This window comes from Rhinatrema bivittatum, chromosome 9 (genome assembly GCF_901001135.1).
Source record: "Rhinatrema bivittatum chromosome 9, aRhiBiv1.1, whole genome shotgun sequence".
Taxonomy (NCBI): domain Eukaryota; kingdom Metazoa; phylum Chordata; class Amphibia; order Gymnophiona; family Rhinatrematidae; genus Rhinatrema; species Rhinatrema bivittatum.
Window position 1 is genome coordinate 138629352 of NC_042623.1, and position 21132 is coordinate 138650483.

General features: G+C 44.0%; 1 protein-coding gene across 1 annotated transcript in view; it reads left to right on the top strand.

Moving 5' to 3' along the window:
* The window catches only part of MRPS22 (mitochondrial ribosomal protein S22), a 43925-nt gene extending 23973 nt beyond the window's left edge, over positions 1 to 19952 (top strand). The window contains exons 4-8 of the mRNA XM_029616409.1: positions 1449 to 1592; positions 8447 to 8530; positions 12131 to 12276; positions 16839 to 16947; positions 18879 to 19952. Of these exons, the coding sequence (XP_029472269.1) occupies positions 1449 to 1592; positions 8447 to 8530; positions 12131 to 12276; positions 16839 to 16947; positions 18879 to 18971 (576 nt within the window). The 3' untranslated portion in view covers positions 18972 to 19952. The remainder of the gene's footprint in view (positions 1 to 1448; positions 1593 to 8446; positions 8531 to 12130; positions 12277 to 16838; positions 16948 to 18878) is intronic.
* Positions 19953 to 21132: the final 1180 nt, after the last annotated feature.

The window sequence follows — 21132 nt, forward strand, 5'->3', positions numbered from 1 at the left end:
AGCATTGGCCAATCGGGGAGCGATGGAGCGGAGAATGAACTTTTTTTAGTGTCCGGTGGCTGGGAGGGAGTGACTCGAGCGAAGGCACGCTACCTTCCCTTGCAGAGCAGAACGAAACAAGGAGGGGTGGCGGTGAGATGATCTGAAGCTGCCGGTGCTGGGCAAAAGGGACTTGCCGAAGCAAGCCCCTTTTGCCCAGCACCGGCCAATCGGGGAGCGAGGGAGCGGAGAATGAACTTTTTTTTACAGCGTCCGGTGGGGGGAAGGAGTGACTTGAGCGAAGGCACGCTGTCCGATTGGGTGGTGCTGGGCAAAAGGGGCTTGCTTCGGCAAGCCCCTTTTGCCCAGCACCGGCCAATCGGCCACCGGACGCTCCCTGCGTAGGGCGACGGGAGCCATTTGTGGAGCACTGACCTCTGTGCTGCGAGGATGGAGCAAGCAGCTTCAGATCTTCTCCCCCCACCGTCTGGTGGGGGGAGAAAGTGACTTGAGCGAAGGCACGCTGCCTTCCCTTGCAAAGCAGAACGCAACAAGGAGGGGTGGCGGTGAGAAGATCTGAAGCTGCTTGCTCCATCCTCGCAGCACAGAGGTCAGCGCTCCACAAATGGCTCCCGTTGCCCTACGCAGCGAGCTTTACACCGTCCTATACACCAGCAAATATTCGCCCTTTAAGACTACATCCGGCGTATAAGACGACCCCCGACTTTTGAAAAGATTTTCAGGGGTTAAAAACTCGTCTTATACGCCGGAAAATACGGTACTTGAAAATTCATGCTTAAATGATTTTTCTTCCCCCAACTCTGCCCCTGAGAACTCCTTCTTGTAATATGCATGAAAGTATACGTGAAATCGCTGCCACATATACCTTGACTTGTGCAACCCTTAGGCTAATTTTCAAAAAGCCCATTTACCTGTGTGACAGCTTTTGAAAATTACTCCCTTAGTAAAAATACTTTCTTGTGCATACTTTTTACTAACAGCTTCTATTTACAGTTCCATTTTCTACTCAGGACAGTATTGCTTTCGGAAACGGGCATCTTTCTAGTCACTGCCTACTTCCTCTGACAATAATGTATATGTCCGTACTGAATATTGTCTCTTTCTTTCACTCAGCTGAAGAGTTTGTACTTGGGACATAATATAGAGCATAAAGGCCATATCTGCTAAAAGCATTCTCCTGTTGTGCTTTTGTGTGGTAAATGCTTCAGTGTGCAAACGTTTGTGTGTGTTTTTAAAGGATAGGCATGACTATAAAGCTTTTTTTATAGTAGTGTGCTGAATACCCTCTGTACAGAATCTTAAGGAAGACGTGTTCCTTCGTAGACTCATTTAGAACCTGTGATGTAAACAGACTGAACTACATTTAAAGCGTTTTGCAAAGTGTATACTCACAGCTTGCATTCCAGAGGTATTGAACTACAGTTCTTAAACTTTGTTCTCATTTTCAGGAAAGGTTTATTGTGGTCAGGGAACCCAATGGCAAATTGCGCAAAGCTTCCTGGGAAGAGCGAGACCGGATGATACAGATTTACTTCCCACGCGAGGGTCGTAGACTTATGCCTCCCCATTTATTCAAGACAGAAAACCTGCCTGTAAGAGTGTTTTTATTCTGTATCCTTATCTTGTCCTTAGCAGTGTTCATGCAATGATAATTTTAGTCCCTTAAAGCGTATCTGTCCCAATAATGGCAGAACAGAAATCTTCTGCAAAAAATAGTAGTCTCTTCACTCTTTTTTTTTTTTTTTTTTTTTTTAGGCTTCTTTTCTGTTGTATAAAAATAGAAAGTAAAGGGTTGGGTTATATTTCAATGATGGGAGAGTCTAGTTTCCATGACTTTGTCAACAATATACTGGGAACTCTCCTTGCTGCACTTCTACTAATACCAGTGATGATGTCTCTGGAATAGTTGTATTCTTTGTCTCCATGTGCTGGCAAAGTGGCATAAATCCTATCATCTGGGCTGATGTAGCAGGATTCAAGGAAAATAAGTTAACAGGTAAGAATATATTTCTACATATGGTGAATTTATAAGTTTTTACAAGGCAAACATCTATGTAAGATGTGAAAAATAACAAATAAGATGGTGTTCCAAGAGTAAAGCAACAGAGTAATGCTTTTTTTTTTTTTTTACTGTATAGAAGGATGTTAATAGCAGTTTACTAGCATGTAGCTAGATGGACTCAGGACCAATGGGTTATGCTCCCCTGCCAGCAGATGGAGATAGAGCAAGGTTTCAAAGCTGATGTCACCCTACATACACTCCTGCAGGACCTCAGCCCTTCAGTATTTCTCCGTCTCCAGCAGATGGTGGATGTACTTCTCCCTATGGGGATTGCTGTTCTTTTTGGAAGAAGAAATTCTATTTTTAAATGGGAGAAAAATATTGGGCCCCGCTCTCCTGCGGTGATACCTAAAGGTCCCTCCCCCCAGTTGAGAATTCCTGATGTGATTTCCGAGACCCTTCAGAGGAGTGCCTTGGTCCAGTAGCTGGGTCCCGGCGAAGACTTTGCTGCTTAAGCAGCTTGAAAGGCAGTGGGTGCAAGAAGCAGAGTGCAGTGATGACGGCCAAAGCCCTCTCCCCCCGCAGCCGGCGAGAGTCTGTACTCTATTCTAAAAACTCCACCTTATTTTATTTTATATCTACATTTTAGTTTGTTAAATTAGAATTATTTGTAAACCGTTTTGATCAAATTTTATTTGCTATGATGGTGTATAAGAAGTTTTAAATAAATAAATAAATAAAATACTCAGCCGGCAAGGGCTGAACCCAGGTAAGTTTAAAAAAAAAAAAAAAAAAAAAAAGAGAGAGCAACCACACAGTGTGCATGTTCGGCACACTGTGTGGTAGGCCGGTGGCGCCATCTTGCGCACGTCTTTGTGCATGCTGTATTGCCCTTCATTGAGCTTCAGCACGTGCTGTGCACATGACTGAACGCACAGTTACCATTGCCAATGGCTCTGGCAGCAAAGAAACATAGCGCCTTTCTCTCTGCGCTACTTGCCATTAATTAGGGCTGTACAGTCTGACCTGGATTCCTGTTTGTTAGCATTGTGAGGAAGCCCAAGGAAAGTTGGCCTCCTCGGACTTTGCTAAGCCCAGCTCCTCTCATTCAGAGGATAAGTCAGCCACAGCCTTAACTGGAAGTACTCCGGATCTGAGTACCGCCGGGACTGGGTCATCCATGGGAGAGGGAAATTCAGCAGGACCCTAGTACTTCCTGGGCTAGGCATGGACATGGTTGCCTTCTCTTGGGGGAATTTTTTCAAGGCCTTCAAGCCTTCGTACAGGTGCAGTCTGCTATAACTTGCCCCTGTCCAGACAGAACCTCAGCTGGTAAGCCCTTCCTCTCCCAGTTCTATCAGCAGACCTCGAGGCATGCCTAGTCTCACCAAGGGTTCCCTGGCAGGAACTTGGATGGCACAGACAAAGAGGAGGATACAGATTCCTTGGAAGATGGGGAAATTCCCCCTGGTTTAGAACCGAATTGGGCCATGTTACAGTTTTTCCATAGAGACGAATTGCCAGCCCTGGTTTTCCAGACCCTGAAGATGCTGGGAGTTCCTGGGGTGGACTCTGACGGAACCAAAGAAGAATCCCATTCTGATTTCCCTACGGAAAGCCTCTTGCTACTTTCCAGTACTGGAAGCCATCCAGGAGTTGATTGACCTCGAATGGGATGCCCTAGAAGCAAGTTTTAAAGGGGGATGAGCATTAGCAGCTCTATACCCACTGGATCCGGCAGCGAGAGAACATTTACGCTTCCCTAAAGCAGATGGACTGGTCTGTGCTGTCTCTAAGTGAGGGTGGTTCAGCCTTGAAGTATGCACACAATAGATGGATGGAGTCCATCCTTAAACAGGCCTTTGATGCAGTAGCAATGACCTTACCCATTGCTTCTTGTTGTGCCCTGGTAGCTCATTCATGCCTGCTTCTCTCTTGGGAGGTGGATGACTCTGGGTGAATTCCAGAGCAGTTATGGAACCCACTGCCACCTTTTTAGCTGACATGGGCTCGGACCTAGTCCATACCTCATCCAGAGGAGTGGCCTCAGTGGTGGCGGTCAGAAAACAGCTATGGCTGCGGAATTGGTCAGCAGACATAACCTCCAAGGCAAATCTCACAAGGATATCCTTTAAAGGATCACTCCTCTTTGGAAGTGAATTGGAAAAGCTGGTCTGTAAATAGGGCGAATCTCCAGTTCCCTAACTACCAAAAGATAAGAGAGAGTGGTTACAGCACCCCTCGCTATGAGAGGTCGATCCAGGGGCTCCCAACACTTTCACCCCTACAGAAACTCGACATTTGAGGTCTTGGTCCTTTGGGAGGTCTCAGTCCTTTTGGAGTTGACAGCCCAAGAGAGGGGCAGGCTCAGGTTCATCCCATACCCCCAATGAAATTTTGCCGACCCACCCTCGGAGTGAGGAGATAGGGGGTCGACTGTCCTTCTGCACCAGTGATGGGTTGAGATCACGTCAGACAAATGGTTACTGGAGGTCATACGAGAAGGATAAGTGCTGGAATTTCACAGCACTCCTCAAGATATATTTATATCTCCTTGCCACTCCCAGCACAAGAAGCAGGCAGTGGAGACTACCCTTTTAAGGCTCCTCAGGGTGAGGGCTATAATCCCAGTACCTGCACCCCAGGAAAATACAGGGCAATATTCCATCTATTTCGTCGAACCCCAGAAGGAAGGGTCCTTTTGCCCCATTCTGGACCTCAAGAGCGTCAACCAACATCTAAAAGTGAATCATTTCCACATGGAAACCCTGCTCTCCATGATAATGGCCGTACAATCGGGAGAGTTCTTAACCTCCCTGGGCCTATCCGAGGCCTACCTACTTATTACATTCTGTCAAGATCATCGTTTCCTATACTTTGCGGTTCTGGGTTACCATTATCAGTTTCGAGCACTGCCCTTTGGCCTGGCCACCGCCCCCAGAACATTTTCGAAGATTATGGTAATCGTAGCGGTAGCGTTGAGAAAAGAGGGAATCCTGGTGCACCCGTACTTGGACAACTGGTTGATCTGGGCAAAGTCCGTGGAAAAGAGTCTCCGGGTGACCAATAGCATGACCTCCTTGCTTCAGGAACTCGGTTGGGTGATAAACCTGGACAAAAGCAGTCTCAAACTCTCCCAGTCCTTGGAATATCTGGGAGTCCGGTTCGACACTAAGCAAGGCAAGGTCTTCCGACCCTTGTGGATAAATAAGTTGATGTCCCAAGTGTATCTGTTGATGAGCATGATATGCCCAATGGTGTGGAGCTGTCTCCAACTTCTCGGTTTGATGGTGACAACCCTGGAAGTAGTGCCGTGGGTGAGGGCACACATGCGACCACTTCAATGCTCACTGCTGTCACATTGGAACCCACAGTCTCAAGACTCTTTGGTTCACTTCCACTTACCGATGGGAGTATGTTCTCTGCTCCAGTGTTGGCTGCAGGAAGCTAATCTGGGCAGGGGTATACCCCTGACCTCTCCGAACTGGCTGGTCCTCACGATAGACACGAGCCTCTGGGGCTGGGGACCTCACTGTCAGGAACTGACAGCCCAGGGACGTTGGACCAAGGAAGAGGCCCTCTGGAACATCAATCGCCTGGAAGCCCGGGCAGTCAAATTGGTGTTTCTACAATTCAGCCACAGACTCCAGGGTCAAGTGGGCTGTGTAATATCAGACAACACAATGACTGTACCCTACATGAAACCGCCAGGGTGGAACTAAAAGCCAGCAAGTGTCACAGGAGATAGATCTCCTTATGGAATAGGCGGAATACATCTACAGATGATCTCAGCCTCCCACATCGCAGGAAAAGACAACATCAGAGCAGACTTTCTAAGCAGGGAGAGTCTGGATCCAGGAGAATGGGCATTGTCGGCCAAAGCCTTTCAACTGGTAGTAGATCGCTGAGGTCTTCTATCGACCTGCTGGCCTCATCTCACAATGCGAAGGTTCCCCGATTCTTCAGTCGTGAAAGAGATTAGTGGTGCCTGGGGATTGAAGCTCTAGTTCAGATCTGCCCGGAAGAGGAGTTGCTATATGCCTTCCCTCTGTGGACCCCTGCTGGGCAGGGTCATTCGCAGAATCGAGCACCACAGGGGATTAGTTCTACTAGTAGCTCCAGATTGGCCCGGGCGTCCGTGGTATGCAGACATGCAGAGACTCCTGGTGGAGATCCCTCTGTGCCTCCCACCGCGCAGGGACCAGTCCTTCACAAGGATCCGACTCTATTCTGTCTTATGGTCTGGCCCTTGAGAGGGCTTGCCTGATGAAGTGAGGATATTTGGCGGCAGTAATTGCCTAAGTGCCACTTTAATCCATGTGCCGAAGTTCTCTATGTGCCTAGCGTATGTGCAGGTATGGAGAGTATTTGAGGCCTGGTGCAAGGAACGCAGTGTTCCCCCTCAGGCAGTCAAAATCCCAGTAATTCTGAAATTTTTGCAGGACGGCTTGAATAAAGGTTTGACCCTTAACTCCTTGAAGATCCAGGTAGCAGCGCTCTCCTGTTTCAGGTGCTAGGTGAACGGAACCCGCCTGTCGGCTCATCTGGACATGTCCTGTTTTCTAAAAGGGGTGAAGCACTTCTGGCCACCCCTATGGTGGCTGTTTCCCTTGTAGAATCTTAATCTAGTATTGGAATTTTTGCCAGGGCCCTCCTTTCTTTCGCTGTGCAGTCTTTCCTTGTGTTTATTAACCATGAAAATTGTGTTCCTGGTGGCTATGTGCTCGGCACACCGCATCTCTGGAGTACAAGCATTGTCGTTTTGGAAATTGTTCCTCTGACTCCAGGAGCATTACAGCTTCGTACCATTTCATCCTTCTTGCCTAGGGTAGTCTCAGAGTTTAATTTGAATCAGTCGATTTCGTTGCCATCCCTAGATAAGCATAAGGACGCGGAAGAATTATGCCTCCTCAGTCATTTGAATGTCAGTAGGCTTATGGTACAGTATCTGGAAGTTTCAGAACCATTCCAAAAGATGGACCACCTATTTATCCTTCACGATGGAAGGAAGCAGGGTCAACCAGCTTCACGGGCTATCATAGCTCGCTGGATTAAGGAGGTGGTCACGGGAGCCTATGTGGAGGCAGGAAAGCCATTTACCTTTTCAGGTTAAAACTCTTTCCACTAGGGCTCAGGTGGTCTCATGTGTGGAAAGTAGATTACTGTCTCCGTCGACATCTGCTGAGCGGCGACGTGGTCCTCCTTGTACACCTTCTCCAGGTTCTATCACCTGGATGTTCAGGCCCAAGAGGACGCAGCCTTTGCAAGGGTGGTATTAACCGAACCACGGGCAGCCTCCCTCCCCAATCGGGAGTAGCTTTTGTACATCCCATTGGTCCTGAGTCCATCTGGCTACATGCTAGGAAATGGTTAAATTAATTACCTGATAATTTTGTTTTCCTTAGTGTAGACAGATGGACTCAGCATCCCGCCGACACCTGCCCAAGAATGGTACCAAGGATTTGCCTGTAAAGTGGATATCACTTCCAAGAGATTAAGAGTAAGCCGTCATCCAGTCCCTAGATCAGGGCATTTATAATCTTACTCGGGTTCAGTGTTTGGTTGAGTCAGTTACAGGTATCCATTTTTAATCGGTTTTTTTTTTTTTTTTTTTTTTTTTCAATAGTATGTACACAGCAGCTTTTGAAGAGAATACTGAAGGGCCGAGGTCACTGCAGGGGTATATGTAGGATGAGGTCAGCTTTGAAACCCGACTCTGTCTCTATCTGCTGGCAGGAGAACATAACCCATTGGTCCTAAGTCCATCTCTCTACAGTAAGGAAAATGAAATTATCAGGTAATTAATTTCTCCATTATTCATTTGTTTACTATATTAGATGGTACCACTGATAAAGGGCAATTTTATCATAGTCCCCATAACTTATGCTATGCCAAAACACATAAGGTACATTAATTTTCAAAGAAAACATGCAAAGGTTTGCTTTGAAAATTATGCAAAGTAATGCACACAAACTAACCTGCACAAACTTACACTTGCTCTTTGCAACACATAATTTGTGCAGGTTAATTTACATACATAATTTTAAACTCAAAATTTTGCATGTGAATCGCAATGCCACCGCTGGAATGCCTATTTTTATGGACCAGAGTGTACGTGTAATCAGGTTACTATAAAGCACACTATCCTCGTGCAATTTTATAACAACCTATTTACACACACAAGCCCATGTTTTCTGCACATAAATGGCTTTGAAAATTATCTCCATATTGTACAGGATAATTTACATGGTCGTTGCCAAGAGCAAACAACCTAAATATCGTTAGCTCTCAGCTGGATTAAGATCTCAAAGTGAGTGATAAAGAAACTGAGTCAGAAGTACCAGGTTCCGAACTTTGTGCTTTTGCTTTTGTCAGTATCTCAGAATTGGTGTTCTTTTTTCTCCAGTACTGGGGTATTAATTGCAGTGTACTGTATTATTTTAGATTATGTTCAATCAGGATCGTCATGCAGATGTCCTTAATCTCTGCATTATACAGTTTGAGCCAGATTCAGCTGAATATATCAGAGTAAGTATGTTGAGCTCTCACTTGTTTTGGTTTGGTAGAAGAATCTTTAGCCATTTGTAAGTAGAGAAAATATGATTTCCTCTTCAGCCAGCAAGACTAGTCCAGATGCATGATTTATGCCTCCCAACCAGCAGGTGGAGATACATCAGCAAGCTTGCTAGTCTCACCCTATATAGGTTCCCATGTTGTCCTTAGCTTGCTAGTAGTCTCTCTCTCCAGCAGATGGCAGGCAAGCATCCCATGCTGTGAGTTGAGGCCTGATTATACAGGGTGAAGAAGATAGATATTTGGATTGGCAACTCCTTAGGTGAAAGTCGTATACCCCCTCTCTAGGTTGAACACAGCCAGTGCATCAGGGGCTTCCAGTTATTGGAGCAGAGTTCTTCCTAACTATGATCGCTAAAATTACCCCAACTCCCCATTTTTCTCTCCTCTTGTGTGGTTTCTTCTCCTCCTGTAAAAAAAAAACAAAAACTGAGCTATGCTTCTTTCATTTCCTTTTCCTCCCTTCTGAGTCCTGTGGCTGTGCCTGGTTCTTGCTTGCTAAAGCTGCTTAAAAATGTAAAAGTAGAAGAACAATTTGCTGTCCAAGGGTGAATTATAATTATTGGGTTTTTCCCTCAGCATTGTGGTCAGGGACTGTGGTAGGGGAAGAAGCGGTGTCATCTCTTCAGGTGCGTGGGAAGCACTGAGTAGTTCAGTGAGTATGAATTGTACTGGAAGGGAGAAGTCTCTCTAAATTTTGTGGGGAGGAGAGAGAGAGAGAGGGGGGAGACAGCATGCGGCATCTGTCCCAGGGAGAGCTGCATCAGCAGGCTCGTCAGCAAGCTCTTCCCACTAGCATTCTTTGTGGTGGAAACAGTGGCCATATTGGAACAAGAAAAGAGTAGTGCAGAGCAAGGGCCTCCTACACTGGTTCCAGTGGGCTGACTGCAGCTCTGGCTTTCTCTCCTGCAGGAACCCCACCTAATTAACTCCTCCTGGGAATCCAGAGCAGAAGAGAGGAGGATTGGGAGGGGAGAAAGTCCTGCAGAGTTGGTTCTGTCTTTTTTTTTTTTTTTTTAATTGACAATTTTTATTGAAAGCCAAATCATAAATTACTTTCAAGAAATAAGCCATTAAAGACAACAGCTCAGACCAATCTATATAACATAATTTAACCATTCCCGCCCCCCCCCCACCCCCCCCCCCCCCCCCCCCCGAAAATAAGCATCAGTGAGGGATACTTGAACTAAAAAATCAAGCCTTAAAGGAGAGGAAACCCCTCACTTATAATCAGTGACTGTTTATTGTTCTTAAGTTTCAGGAAGATATCTGTTTGGTTCTGTCACTTTTAAACCTTAAGGATTTAAGGATAAATGGCAGAGAGGGAGATTGAAAGAGGTGGCATTTTCCCCTAGGGAAGAGGATGTTTCAGCTATGGTTTGGTTGTTCCATGAAAAGAAACTTTCTTATATAATTTCCTTAAGGATGCTGAACATAGCAGAAGAAGCAAGTTTAAGGAAAGCATCCAAAACTTTTCCATGACATAGATCAATTAAGGATTTGATCTCTATATAATGAATACCCCAGAGATAAATGTTATGGAAAGACTGTATCCCCGCTTGGCTCAGGAAAGGGAAAAGCTGAAATCTTCTAAGGTAGATGGCACTCACTTGTGCTGCCACTAGGAGGACTAATCCTGTGGAAGGGGACTCTGTCCTCAAGGATGCTCAGGATAGGAAGATTGAGGCTGTACTGATTTGGTGCTTCAGGCTGCTATGTGAAGCAGTATTTTTGCTAGGGCAGGATTGCGTTTGTCTCAGCATATACAGAAAATTTCCTTGGAATGTGAGGGGATGATCTTGGAGGATGGAGCTCAGAATTGGGGGATCCTTTTTGATGTATTCCTCATAGGAATTGGTCTGGGCTTTGGCTTGGAGTATAGCTTCCATTGTAGCTGTCTGTCCTTTGCTGTGGCTTTGTAACTGGTCAGCAGATTCATTTTTCAAGACTTCGTGGGCCAAATGTTCCTTCAAGGGAAATCTTTTTGGAAAAGATTAGGAAAATGGGTGAAATAATGGGAGGAATCGAAATCTCCCAGATTGCCGGCAGAGGATATTGCAGCCAGGTTGGCGGGTGTCCAGTAGTCTTGACCTTTTTAGTAGGTTTCAGTTTTTTTGGAATTTTAAGAAGGGAGGTAAGGATGGAATCTCGGATGGTGGGGTGAAGAGGGGCAGGGAGTCCAGAAGTTCCTGGATTTTCCAATGAAGGTGTGGTAGGTCACACTTTGGTTCAAAGACTAGGTTGGGTGGTTGTCAACCTTTCACCAGAAGATGGGTTCACATTTCTTCTGACCAGTGGGTCTTAAGAGTCATCGGGGACAACTGTGCCGGGAGTTTTCCCATCCTATTTCATATGCTTTAGTGTTTCCCCTTGTGTGATGATCAGCGCTCCACAGATTGGTTCCTCCTCATTGGAACACAGCTCGTGCTCAGCCAGTAGTTTCACACTGTGGAATTCTGGTTCCCGAGTCCTGCAAAACTCTTTGGGCAATCATCACAATTTGCTGTGAGGTGTTCACAGTAACCTCACTCACAGCAACACTTCTTACTATTTGGTAGTCCTCTCTCTCTCTCTTCTTCTCTCTCTTTGTCGATTATTTTCAGTTCAAAACTGGCTAACTTTAGGACACCCTTACAGCGTGAGCAGAATTAGCCACATTGGTTAAGCGGCTAACTTTGAAAATCGGAGTGAGCCTCCTAACTTAAGTGGCTAACTCTGGTTATGCCATAAAACACATCCCAACTGCCACTGATTTATATGGCTAGAATTTAGCTGCATACGGCTTCAAATATCACCGCTTTGCCATTTACATGGATAATTGGCTTCTGAATATCGGCCTCATAGATTATGTCATAAAATGACAAGGTACATATTATGCTACAAATTATTTTGTTAGCACCATGGGACATCTGATCACACCCTGGCTTTAGATGGTAAGGGTTATCTGATACAGAATGGAGATGTTGCTGGAGTAGTGTTTGACAGTGATCATTTCTATGTCAGTATGAAAGTACTGAGTGGCAAAAACCTGTAAACTGCTAAATATAGTCCATTTGATTAGATATAATGCTTATTGCAACTTGCAATCCTGTTCATTTTTATTTTGTTTATTTTTTGCTTAGGAAAGCCAAATTAAGGCAAATGTTGTTTTGTTTTCAACTGGCTTTTGCAGGCACATGATGATAAAGTGAGTTGGCCAATATCTTATTCATTGGCAGAGGGGAGTCTGAATGCTTGCCCCATGAACCTTTTATGAATTATAATATAACATTCTAGCCACTACACTAGTGGTTTCCAAATTCAGTTCTCAACCACCTACTCCCACTCCTTACCCCTCTAGGATGTGCAGAGTAAATATAATCGATGAATTTGCATGCATAGAGGGTGTACTTGACACTGAATAGGAGAACCACTGCACTAGTTTACATCAGTTCCCTTCCCCAAAACATTCTGCAGATAGGGTGTTGCTCTTTCAAGCAACTGTTATTAAAATACTGCTTGCTTTTAACTGATATCTAAGCAGTAGTATCATTCAGTGTCTTTCCTATTGTGTAGATTCACCATCAGACATACGAGGACATTGAGAAGCATGGTAAATATGATGTTCTGCATTCAACCAGACACTTTGGAGGAATGGTGTGGTACCTAGTAAACGGGAAAAGAATTGATGGATTGCTGATGGACCTGATCCAGAGAGACTTGTAAGTTCTGGTAATGTGCAACTTGAGATTTTATTAGAACATACCTTTTGTGGAACATAAGAACATAAGTGCCATGTTTGGGTCAGACCAAAGTCCATCAAGCCCGGCATTCTGTCTCCGACAGTGGCCAATCTGGGTCACAAGTACCCGTCAGATCCCCAATAGTTGATCTATTTCTTAATGCCTCTGCATTAAGGCAGGCCAGTCCACACAAGTGGGTTATGCAGTCCAACCAGCAGATAGAGACGGAGATTAACAGATTCGCTGATGTCACACTCATAAAATACTGCGTTGACATTAGCCTGCCAGTATTCTCGGTCTCTAACAAATGGTGAACATGCTTCCTATGCTGGAAGCTGAGACCTGGTTAGGCTGGATGAACAGGAATGAGGTTTGCAGCTGGATCCTGGAGTGAGGGGGTTCTCCCTCCATCAGTGGAGAATAACTTTTGATTTGGATTGGCTGCTGTGCTGCAGAACCAAGGTGACAGCTTCAGTTCACTCCCTTGGTCTAGCAGTGCTCCAGACTTGTGAAGGTTGGATAGTGGTTCCTGAGGTGACAGTACAGATTCCCTCCCACTTGGGGTACAGTCTGGTCTAGAGGGACTATCAGTGAGTAAGTGCTTGGTTCCCCTACACCTTCCTCATGATTCATGCCTTCCTAGTAAAGGAGGGTTTTGTCCTCTTCCTAGCCATTAAACAAAAGAAAAATACAGTGGAGGAAAGCAGGCTTGCCCTGTACTAGCAGTCAGTTTGCTGTTTGCACCCCGTGATCCAACCTAAGTCCCAGACACGGCGAGAGAGTGGCTGGTCCAGCTGGATGCTTGGGTGGTGCTGCACTCTGCTGTTATTTGCATGCATGATTTCAGCAGGTGTGAGCAGCTGGCATTTCGGAGCATTGAGGAGGGTTCCCTGATCACCAGGACCACTCAGGATTATACAGTTGAGTGCATCACACTGTGCATGGCTTGTCCGTATTAGTATTCCTGTCAGCAGGAGCAGCTGCCATATTTGGGTAGCAGGAGTGGCAAAATGGCAGGACTCTTCCTTGCACAATGAGTCAGCCACGTCTGTGGTGAGGCAGTTGTGCAGCATTTATTTATTTAGTTATTTATTAATTTGTTTGGGGTTTTTATATACCAGTATTTGTCGAGACATCATATCTGTTTACATGTAACTTATAACAGCAGGGAAATACAATAAAACAGGGAGATAGGTGGAACTTGGAGAGTATACAGAGGTATATAACAAGCTTTGGAAAGATCAAGTAGATAATAAATATAAGCAATTAACATGGAGTTGCGGATAATAAATATAAGTTAATACATAAATAGATATATCTTTGCGGGAAGACTGTACACGAACGGTGAGCAGCTAAAGGTTACTGGCGGGGCGGGGGGGGGGGGATGGAGGGGTGGAGGAGAGCATTGGCAGGGGTGGTGGGGTAATCTAGTTATTCCGGGAAGGCTTGTTTGAAAAGCCAGGTTTTCAGCTTCTTTTTGAATTGTTGAGTGCTTATTTCTAGTCGAATGTCTGGTGGCATAGCATTCTAGTGAGTGGGTCCTGCTATAGAGAATGCTCGCACTTTAGTGGATGTTAATCGATAGGTCTTGTGTGGGGGGATATGAAGAGTGCCTTTGTATACTGATCTGGTGGGGCGCTTGGAGGCATGTAGGCGAATTTTGTTGTTGGTCCACTTAATGTTACTGTTGTGGATGGATTTATGTATAATGGATAAGTTTTTGTAGAGGATGCGGGATGCAACTGGGAGCCAGTGTAACTCCTTAAGGATTGGTGTGATGTGTTCCTTTTTACGTGTGTTGGTTAGTATTCTGGCTGTAGCGTTTTGGAGTATTTGCAGGGGTTTGATGTAGGAGGCGGGGAGGCCTAGGAGGATAGAATTGCAATAGTCAATTTTTGTCAGGATGGTAGCCTGTAGTACAGTGCGGAAGTCGTTGAAGTGTAGGAGGGGAAGGATGTGAAGCTTGAAGAACGATTCCTTTATTGTGTTAATGAATTTTTTATAGTTGAGTTGGTTATTGATGGTGACTCCCAGGCTACCTGCGTGTGGTTGGAATGGGATGGTTTTAGTGTGTTGGTTATTGTCTGTCATGAGCTTGGGGGAGTTTTGTTGCGAGATGAGGATGAGTTCTGTTTTCGTTGTGTTCAGAGCGAGGTGAAGGTTGGTGAGTAGGTGGTTTATTGTTCTCCCATGTTTTGATGGCTTTGGGTAACGATTCTTGGATGGGGATGAGAATTTGGACATCGTCTGCATATAGGAAGTGAGAAAGGCCTAGGTCTGTAAGAAGCTGGCAGAGAGAGAGGAGGTAGATGTTAAACAGTGTGGATGAGAGGGAAGAACTTGGGGAACCCCTTGGGTGAGTTGGGTGGGGGGTGATCCGGAGTTTCCGATTTTGACCACATAGCGCCTATTCTTAAGGTAAGAGGTGAACCAGAGGAGGGCTGCACCAGTGACACCGATTACGGAGAGGCGACTGATTAGGATGTCATGGTTGACGGTGTCAAAGGCTGCTGAGATGTCAAGTAGTGCCAAGATGTAGGAGTGACCTTGATTAATTCCTTTTAGTATGGTGTCTGTAAGGGAGAGCTGGAGGGTTTCTGTGTTAAGGAATTTCCGGAATCCGAATTGGCTGTTAGCAAGTGTATCGTGTGTTTCAAGGTAGTCTGATAGTTGGGAATTGACGATTTTTTTCCATGACTTTTGCCAGGAATGGGAGGTTGGAAATGGGACGGTAGTTGGCAAGGTCTGAGGTGTCGAGGTTGGGGTTTTTTTTTTTAGGATGAGTTTTACCACAGCTAGTTTTAGTGCGTCAGGAACTATCCCGGAGGTGAGCGAACAATTGATTATTTGTGCTAAGGGCTTGGCGATTATGTTTGGGATGTCTAGTAGGGCTTTGGATGGTAATCTTTTTATTTTATATGCCAACTTTTTTAACTTTTTAATCGTTTTAAAGTTTACTTATCTTGCCAAGTTCATGACAACCTCTCCGCGCCGTTACGTGAACTAGTCCCGTGAATATCCGAGTCACCTGCCTTGCAGGCAATACTATCGACCAGTATGTGTGTGTGACTGAGTGTATTCACGGGACTAATTCACGTAACGGCGCGGAGAGGTTGTCATGAACTTGGCAAGATAAGTAAAAAAATCTTTAAAGTCTGATACCAATTTCTGAGGGTGAAAAATAAACGGGAATTGTTAAGAAATAATTAATCCTCATATTTTGTGTATGTTTGATATGATGTTTGACATAAAAATGAATGAGGAAGGGAAGATATAGATCAGATTGACAAAGAGTAATAAATCACCAGGGCCAGATGATATTCACACAGGGTTCTAAAAGAACTCGGACCTAAAATTGCAAACCTGTTACTAGTAATCTGTAACCTATCATTTAAAACAGCCATAGTTCTGGAAGACTAGAGGGTGACCAGTTTATCAGTTTTTTAAGACCTCCGAGGTGATATAGGAAACTATAGATAAGTGAGCCTGGCATTGGTGCTGGGCAAAATGATAGAAGCTGAAAACAAATTTACTTACCATATAGATAGATATGGAGAAGAGTCAACATGGTTTTAGCAAAGGGAAGTCTTGCCTTACAAATCTATTAGATTTTTTTTGAAGGTGTAAATAAACATATGGATCAAGGTGAGCCATTTCATAGTGTATTTGGATTTTCATAAGGCATTTGACAAAGTCCCTCATGAGACACTCCTCAGGAAATTAAAAAGTCATGGGATAGGAGGCAGTATCCTGTTGTAGATCGGTAACTAGTTAAAAGACAGGAAATAGGGCAGGAGTAAATTATCAGTTTTCCAAATGGAGAAAGGTCCATAGTGGAGTGCCCCAGGGATCTGTACTGGGATCTCTGCTGTTTAATATTCATAAATTAACTGGAAAAGGGAGCAACAAATGATGTGATCAATTAAACATTGGGGAACAGAAAGGGAAAGGATTAGAGATGCTAAATTGTCTAAATCAACTGTTGCACTAAAACAATCTTGGAAATCAATAACGGCAGCTACCCATTAAGAAAAAAATGGGTTTGTAGAGCCTAGAATAACATTTGTCTGCTGTGAGAGACCATTTCGTTGTTCACAACACCTTCCAGAGTAAATTCCTATCAGTACTCTGCACAGCAGGACCTCTGTGTGAAATGGATCCTAGCAAAAGTTTGGAGATGGTCAAAACAGAGCAGTAGCATGGAGGAAATTGCAGAGAGAAGAGAGGAAAAAAAATAGAATCCTCCAATTAACTGAGACAGCTGCTGTCTTTTTATGGGTCTAAGATGATTTTGGCCAGCACTGGCCTTACATCCTGATGGAAAAGAGAATAAAGAAAGAAGGCAATATATAAATGTAATAGATAAGGCTTTTCTTTTCATTTGTATATTTAACAGAATCCCCCAAGCTAAAACATAAGTCAAAGAAAATGGACTTTTGATTATTCCAGCAAAACATTAGCAGATGTAGGAAAACATGAATGTCATTGAGTATTAATGGCTTGCACACATTCTAACCTTAATGTTTTAATGTTATTTCTAGACTGGAAGATGTTGAATGTTTGATTAACCTCTATCATATGTTACATCCTGAGACTCAGTCAGCTAAAGAAGCCAAAGAACAAGCAGCATCTGGCTTAGACCTTATTAAGGTATGCTGCTGTCTTTAATGTTCCAGATTAACCATTAGAGTAGGGCTGTTATTGAACATGTGTATGTGGTTTGCAGATGTATGACAGATCTACTTATTTTTAGCAAAACCACTGCTGGCCTACTTTGTAAAGGGTAAGGCTTATGTGATTGCTGTGTGTCCCTAATAACTTGTGTGTGTATTATCCGATCTATACTTACTGGTATATTTGTAGTAAATGTCAGTGTGGGCTAGGGGTATCTTATTAGGTCATTTAATTTTTTAGCCATATATATGGGTGCATGTTCTGGGTGGGGATATAAGATATTAACTGCTTAAACAATAAGTAAGCAGTTTATTTAATCATTAACTGTTAATATCTGCTGGCACAAGCTGGGGACCTGCTCAGGTTGGCGCACAGCTGACTTCCAGGTTCCTTTCTCCCAGCTTGAATCGCAACTCCCTACATTGGGGCAAGGTGAAGTCACTACTGGCGAGTCTAGGGAGTCTGTGAGTACACTGGGGGGGAGTCTCTACCTCCACAGTCGCAGGTGGCTCTGCCAGCTGTTGCATTTAAACAGTTAACCATTTACATTTCAGTAGTTTACAGTTAACTTTTTAAACAGTATTTATGTCCTAGTTCAGAACATAGGCGCCATTAGTTCTGCCTGGAACTTACTGTGTTGTGGTATATCTTTTCCTATACAAAACCCATCTTTGCCATACATCCAGCTTTTATGAACAATTTTGAGTTACTTAAGAATCAACACACCTTTGTTTTGAATGCCAGTTTAGTGCCACTCTAAACTGAAAGCAGTAAACAGCACTGGCTGCAAAACTGGAAAGAGGCAGAAAGATCAGCTTTTGCAGTAAGCACAGTAGAAAAGGAACATATATTTAATAGAAAAGGAACATATATTGCTGCATTTTAATGTTGTATAGATTCTTACTATTAAAAAAACCCGATAGAAACCTTGCTGATTTCATAATTCAGCATTGGCTACTGATGGTAAATTAGTTTGCACTATAACTGATATTGACATACTGTGCTACCATTTATTTAAAACGATTTTGTAATATAATTGCACTTGTTTTATTGCATGTTACAGACCAATCAGTCAAGTCTTTGGAATGTACTGTGACATCTCTATTCAGACCAGTTTTCCCTAGCTACTTTTGTCATTTCAAACTGTGTACTCTGCTCTGTGGTGCCATATTTTACTCAGTTTGGGGTCATTGCATTGAAAACATTAAATATAGTTTATTTATTTAAGGCTTTTATATACCAACTTTCTTGATACAAATCAAATCAACTCGGTTTACATTGAACTAAGCAGAACAATAATCAACCAATTAACAAGTGACACTTTAGAGGAGCATAAAAGTTACATTATAATAAGGATGCCTTAACTGGGAGAAGGAAAAAAAGAGGGGGAGAACGGAGATAAATAACTATATACAATAAATTACTATATACAATGGAATATGGGAGGGAGGCAAGGGGCCGACATCATGATGACTTGTGAGCATGATTAGCAATTGTTTATTTACATAGACGGAATGATAATTTTAAATCAGACTGTTGGGCTAATGGCAGGGAAGGCTCGGCCGAATAGCCATGTCTTTAATTTTTTTTTGAAAGTTAGTTGTAACATCGGTGCGGTTAGTGTAGATATCAATCTCAGCAAAGGGAAGCTGACTATAATTATCTCCTCCTACTCCAGCCCCCCCCCCCCCCCCAATCTTATTTATGTATATGGCAGTCACAAACCTGCCTAGACAGTCCTTTGTTATTACATGTGTGTATATATATATGTATGTATGTATAGAGACATACACATTTACCCTTAGTATAAAGGCTGTTTCTACATATTCTGCTTGAAAAATTTTAAAAGCACCATTGTCAATAGGGTAATAACACTGCTTATTGAACTGTTTGTTCTCCACCTGTAGATTTTTGTGAAGACAGAAGCACAGCAGGCAGGATACATCGAGTTGGCACTCCAGGCTTACCAAGACACATACAGCACTTCTGCTTCTTCCTGAAAATCAAAATATCTGATTCGTCGTCGTAACTTTATACATATCCATCCAGTTTTATTGAAACCTCAACTAAGAGAAGAAGCCAGAATATAAAATATTACTTTTCTTTGAAAGTGAAGAATTTAGTGAGCATGAATTTTTTTTCTTTGCTCAGCAATTTCTTCTTGCTCCTCTGGGCTTCCAGCTCAGTCACAACAGACTTCAAATTCTAGGATCCTTCATTCACAACTACATTGCTTTTTTTTTTTTTTTTTTTTTTAGAAGTGTGGGGGAGGGAAGGCTCCCTGTTTTTATAAACTTCCCTTCCTTATCTAGCCCAGCTATTATAGTGATAGTCCTTGGCTAGGGCCACAGATCACAGTACCTTTTGGAACATGGAGCTGGAGTCTATCACTAGGTGTCACTGTTGTGCAGTGCGTGAGACTTTGCCTTTAAGAACTGTGAATACTGCCTCTGCAGCATATCCAGCCTTGGCTGACCCATGGTGCAGAAGCAGAGCTTGCGAATTAAACCCAGACCTCTTGCATGGAATTGCACAACACTACCACCGAGCCACCAGACTGGAATATATAACCAAGTATACTTCGTTCTAGTTTGGTGAATGAAAAAAATTGCGCAGGCTCCCTTTCCTTATAGCACAGAATCAGGAGATCGAAATCTGACAACAGATAAATATTAGCGCATTGTAATGCATTTGTATGGGTAGGAGTTTAATTATGATCAAGACAGGGAAGATTACATCAGTCATTGAGTGCTACAATGGGGTAGCACTCAATGACTGATGTAACCAGCAAGAATACTCATCAGGCTTCTTTGCATTCTCTGATTTTAATAAAAGAAAAGGGATAATATGTTCATTTTAGTTATCCTGAAAGGTAGATTTGTTTGTGGCTCTTAAGAACTGGAATTGGCCAACTTTCTTAAGGGAAAAACTATTTACTTGTATTTCTAATAAAAGATGGTACCAAAAAAATCAAGAATATGTAATTTCTGTTGAATTGTGAGTTCCTGTTTGTACCCCGAATCAGTCCAGACAAGTGGGTTTATGCATCTCTACCAGCAGATTGAAGCAGAGAACAAAACTTTGAGGCACTGCTACATAACTAAGAGTGCCACCTGCAGTCCCTCAGTATTTTTCTGTTGCCAGCAGATGGTAGAGGTGAAAACCTGCAGTCTGAAGTTAGCAAAAAAAGGAATAATATAGTTAGGAAGAAGATTCAGCTCCCTGAGGTGTTAGGTTCCTTCTTGGGCCATCCCTCAGGTGGAGCAGCATGAGCGGGAGGTTGGTAACCCTTGGCTTGACTAGGCCCATCTTGGCAGGGGGAGGGGGGTGATAGCCAGGGGTTCTGATTCCCTTACCCCTTTTGGGCCCTTCACTCCCTCGGTCTTCTGTTCCCTTTCTTTCCTGGCCAGATCAGGTATGTGTTTAAAAAAAAAAAAAAAAGAAAAGGAATAGGAGCAAGGGACAAGAAGAGGCAGGGCAGAGGCAGCAGGTAAGTGCCATGTTTTTTTGCTGGGAGGCAGGCAGGAGGGAATGGGCCAAAGTGCCTTTGTTTGTTGGGGCCAGGTGCTGAGCATTTCAGCACCAGACAGCGTCGGGGAGCACTCGCATCGGCAGCTATTTTTATACCCGACTGAGCTGGCTTGCCAGCTCCCGCACAGCGTGACAAAGTTTGTCGCAACTGTGGTTTGAGGCAAGCTCATCTTGATTCGGCCTCATTTTGCCATGATTTTGTTGGGGGGCAGCAAAAATTTTAAGGCGGCTGGGCTGGATCTGGGGACTCCGGAGGGGGTCAGAGGAGCCGACAGCCATTTTGGCAGCACATGCTGAGGTGCAGGCTGCCATTTCTGAGCCCTGGGACTACCCTCCCATGCTTTTTCCTATGGAAAAGACTACTGGGGGAAGGGGAAGGGGAGGGGCTTGAGAGGTAGCAGATCAAGATTCTTCCTCCTCGGACCCAGAGGTGTTTTCCATGGGTTTTATTCTTCTTCATAAGGCTTATTTAGCCAGAAAGGAGTTAGGGCAAGGAGATCCTTACCTAAGAAGTCCTGGACGGCCAAGAAGGCTTAGAGGGCTGGTGGAGTCAGGAGGGATCTGGCACATGTTTGGGCTCAGGTGGGCCCCAGAGAAGGAAGATTCGTTGGATAGTACGGATGATCCTGA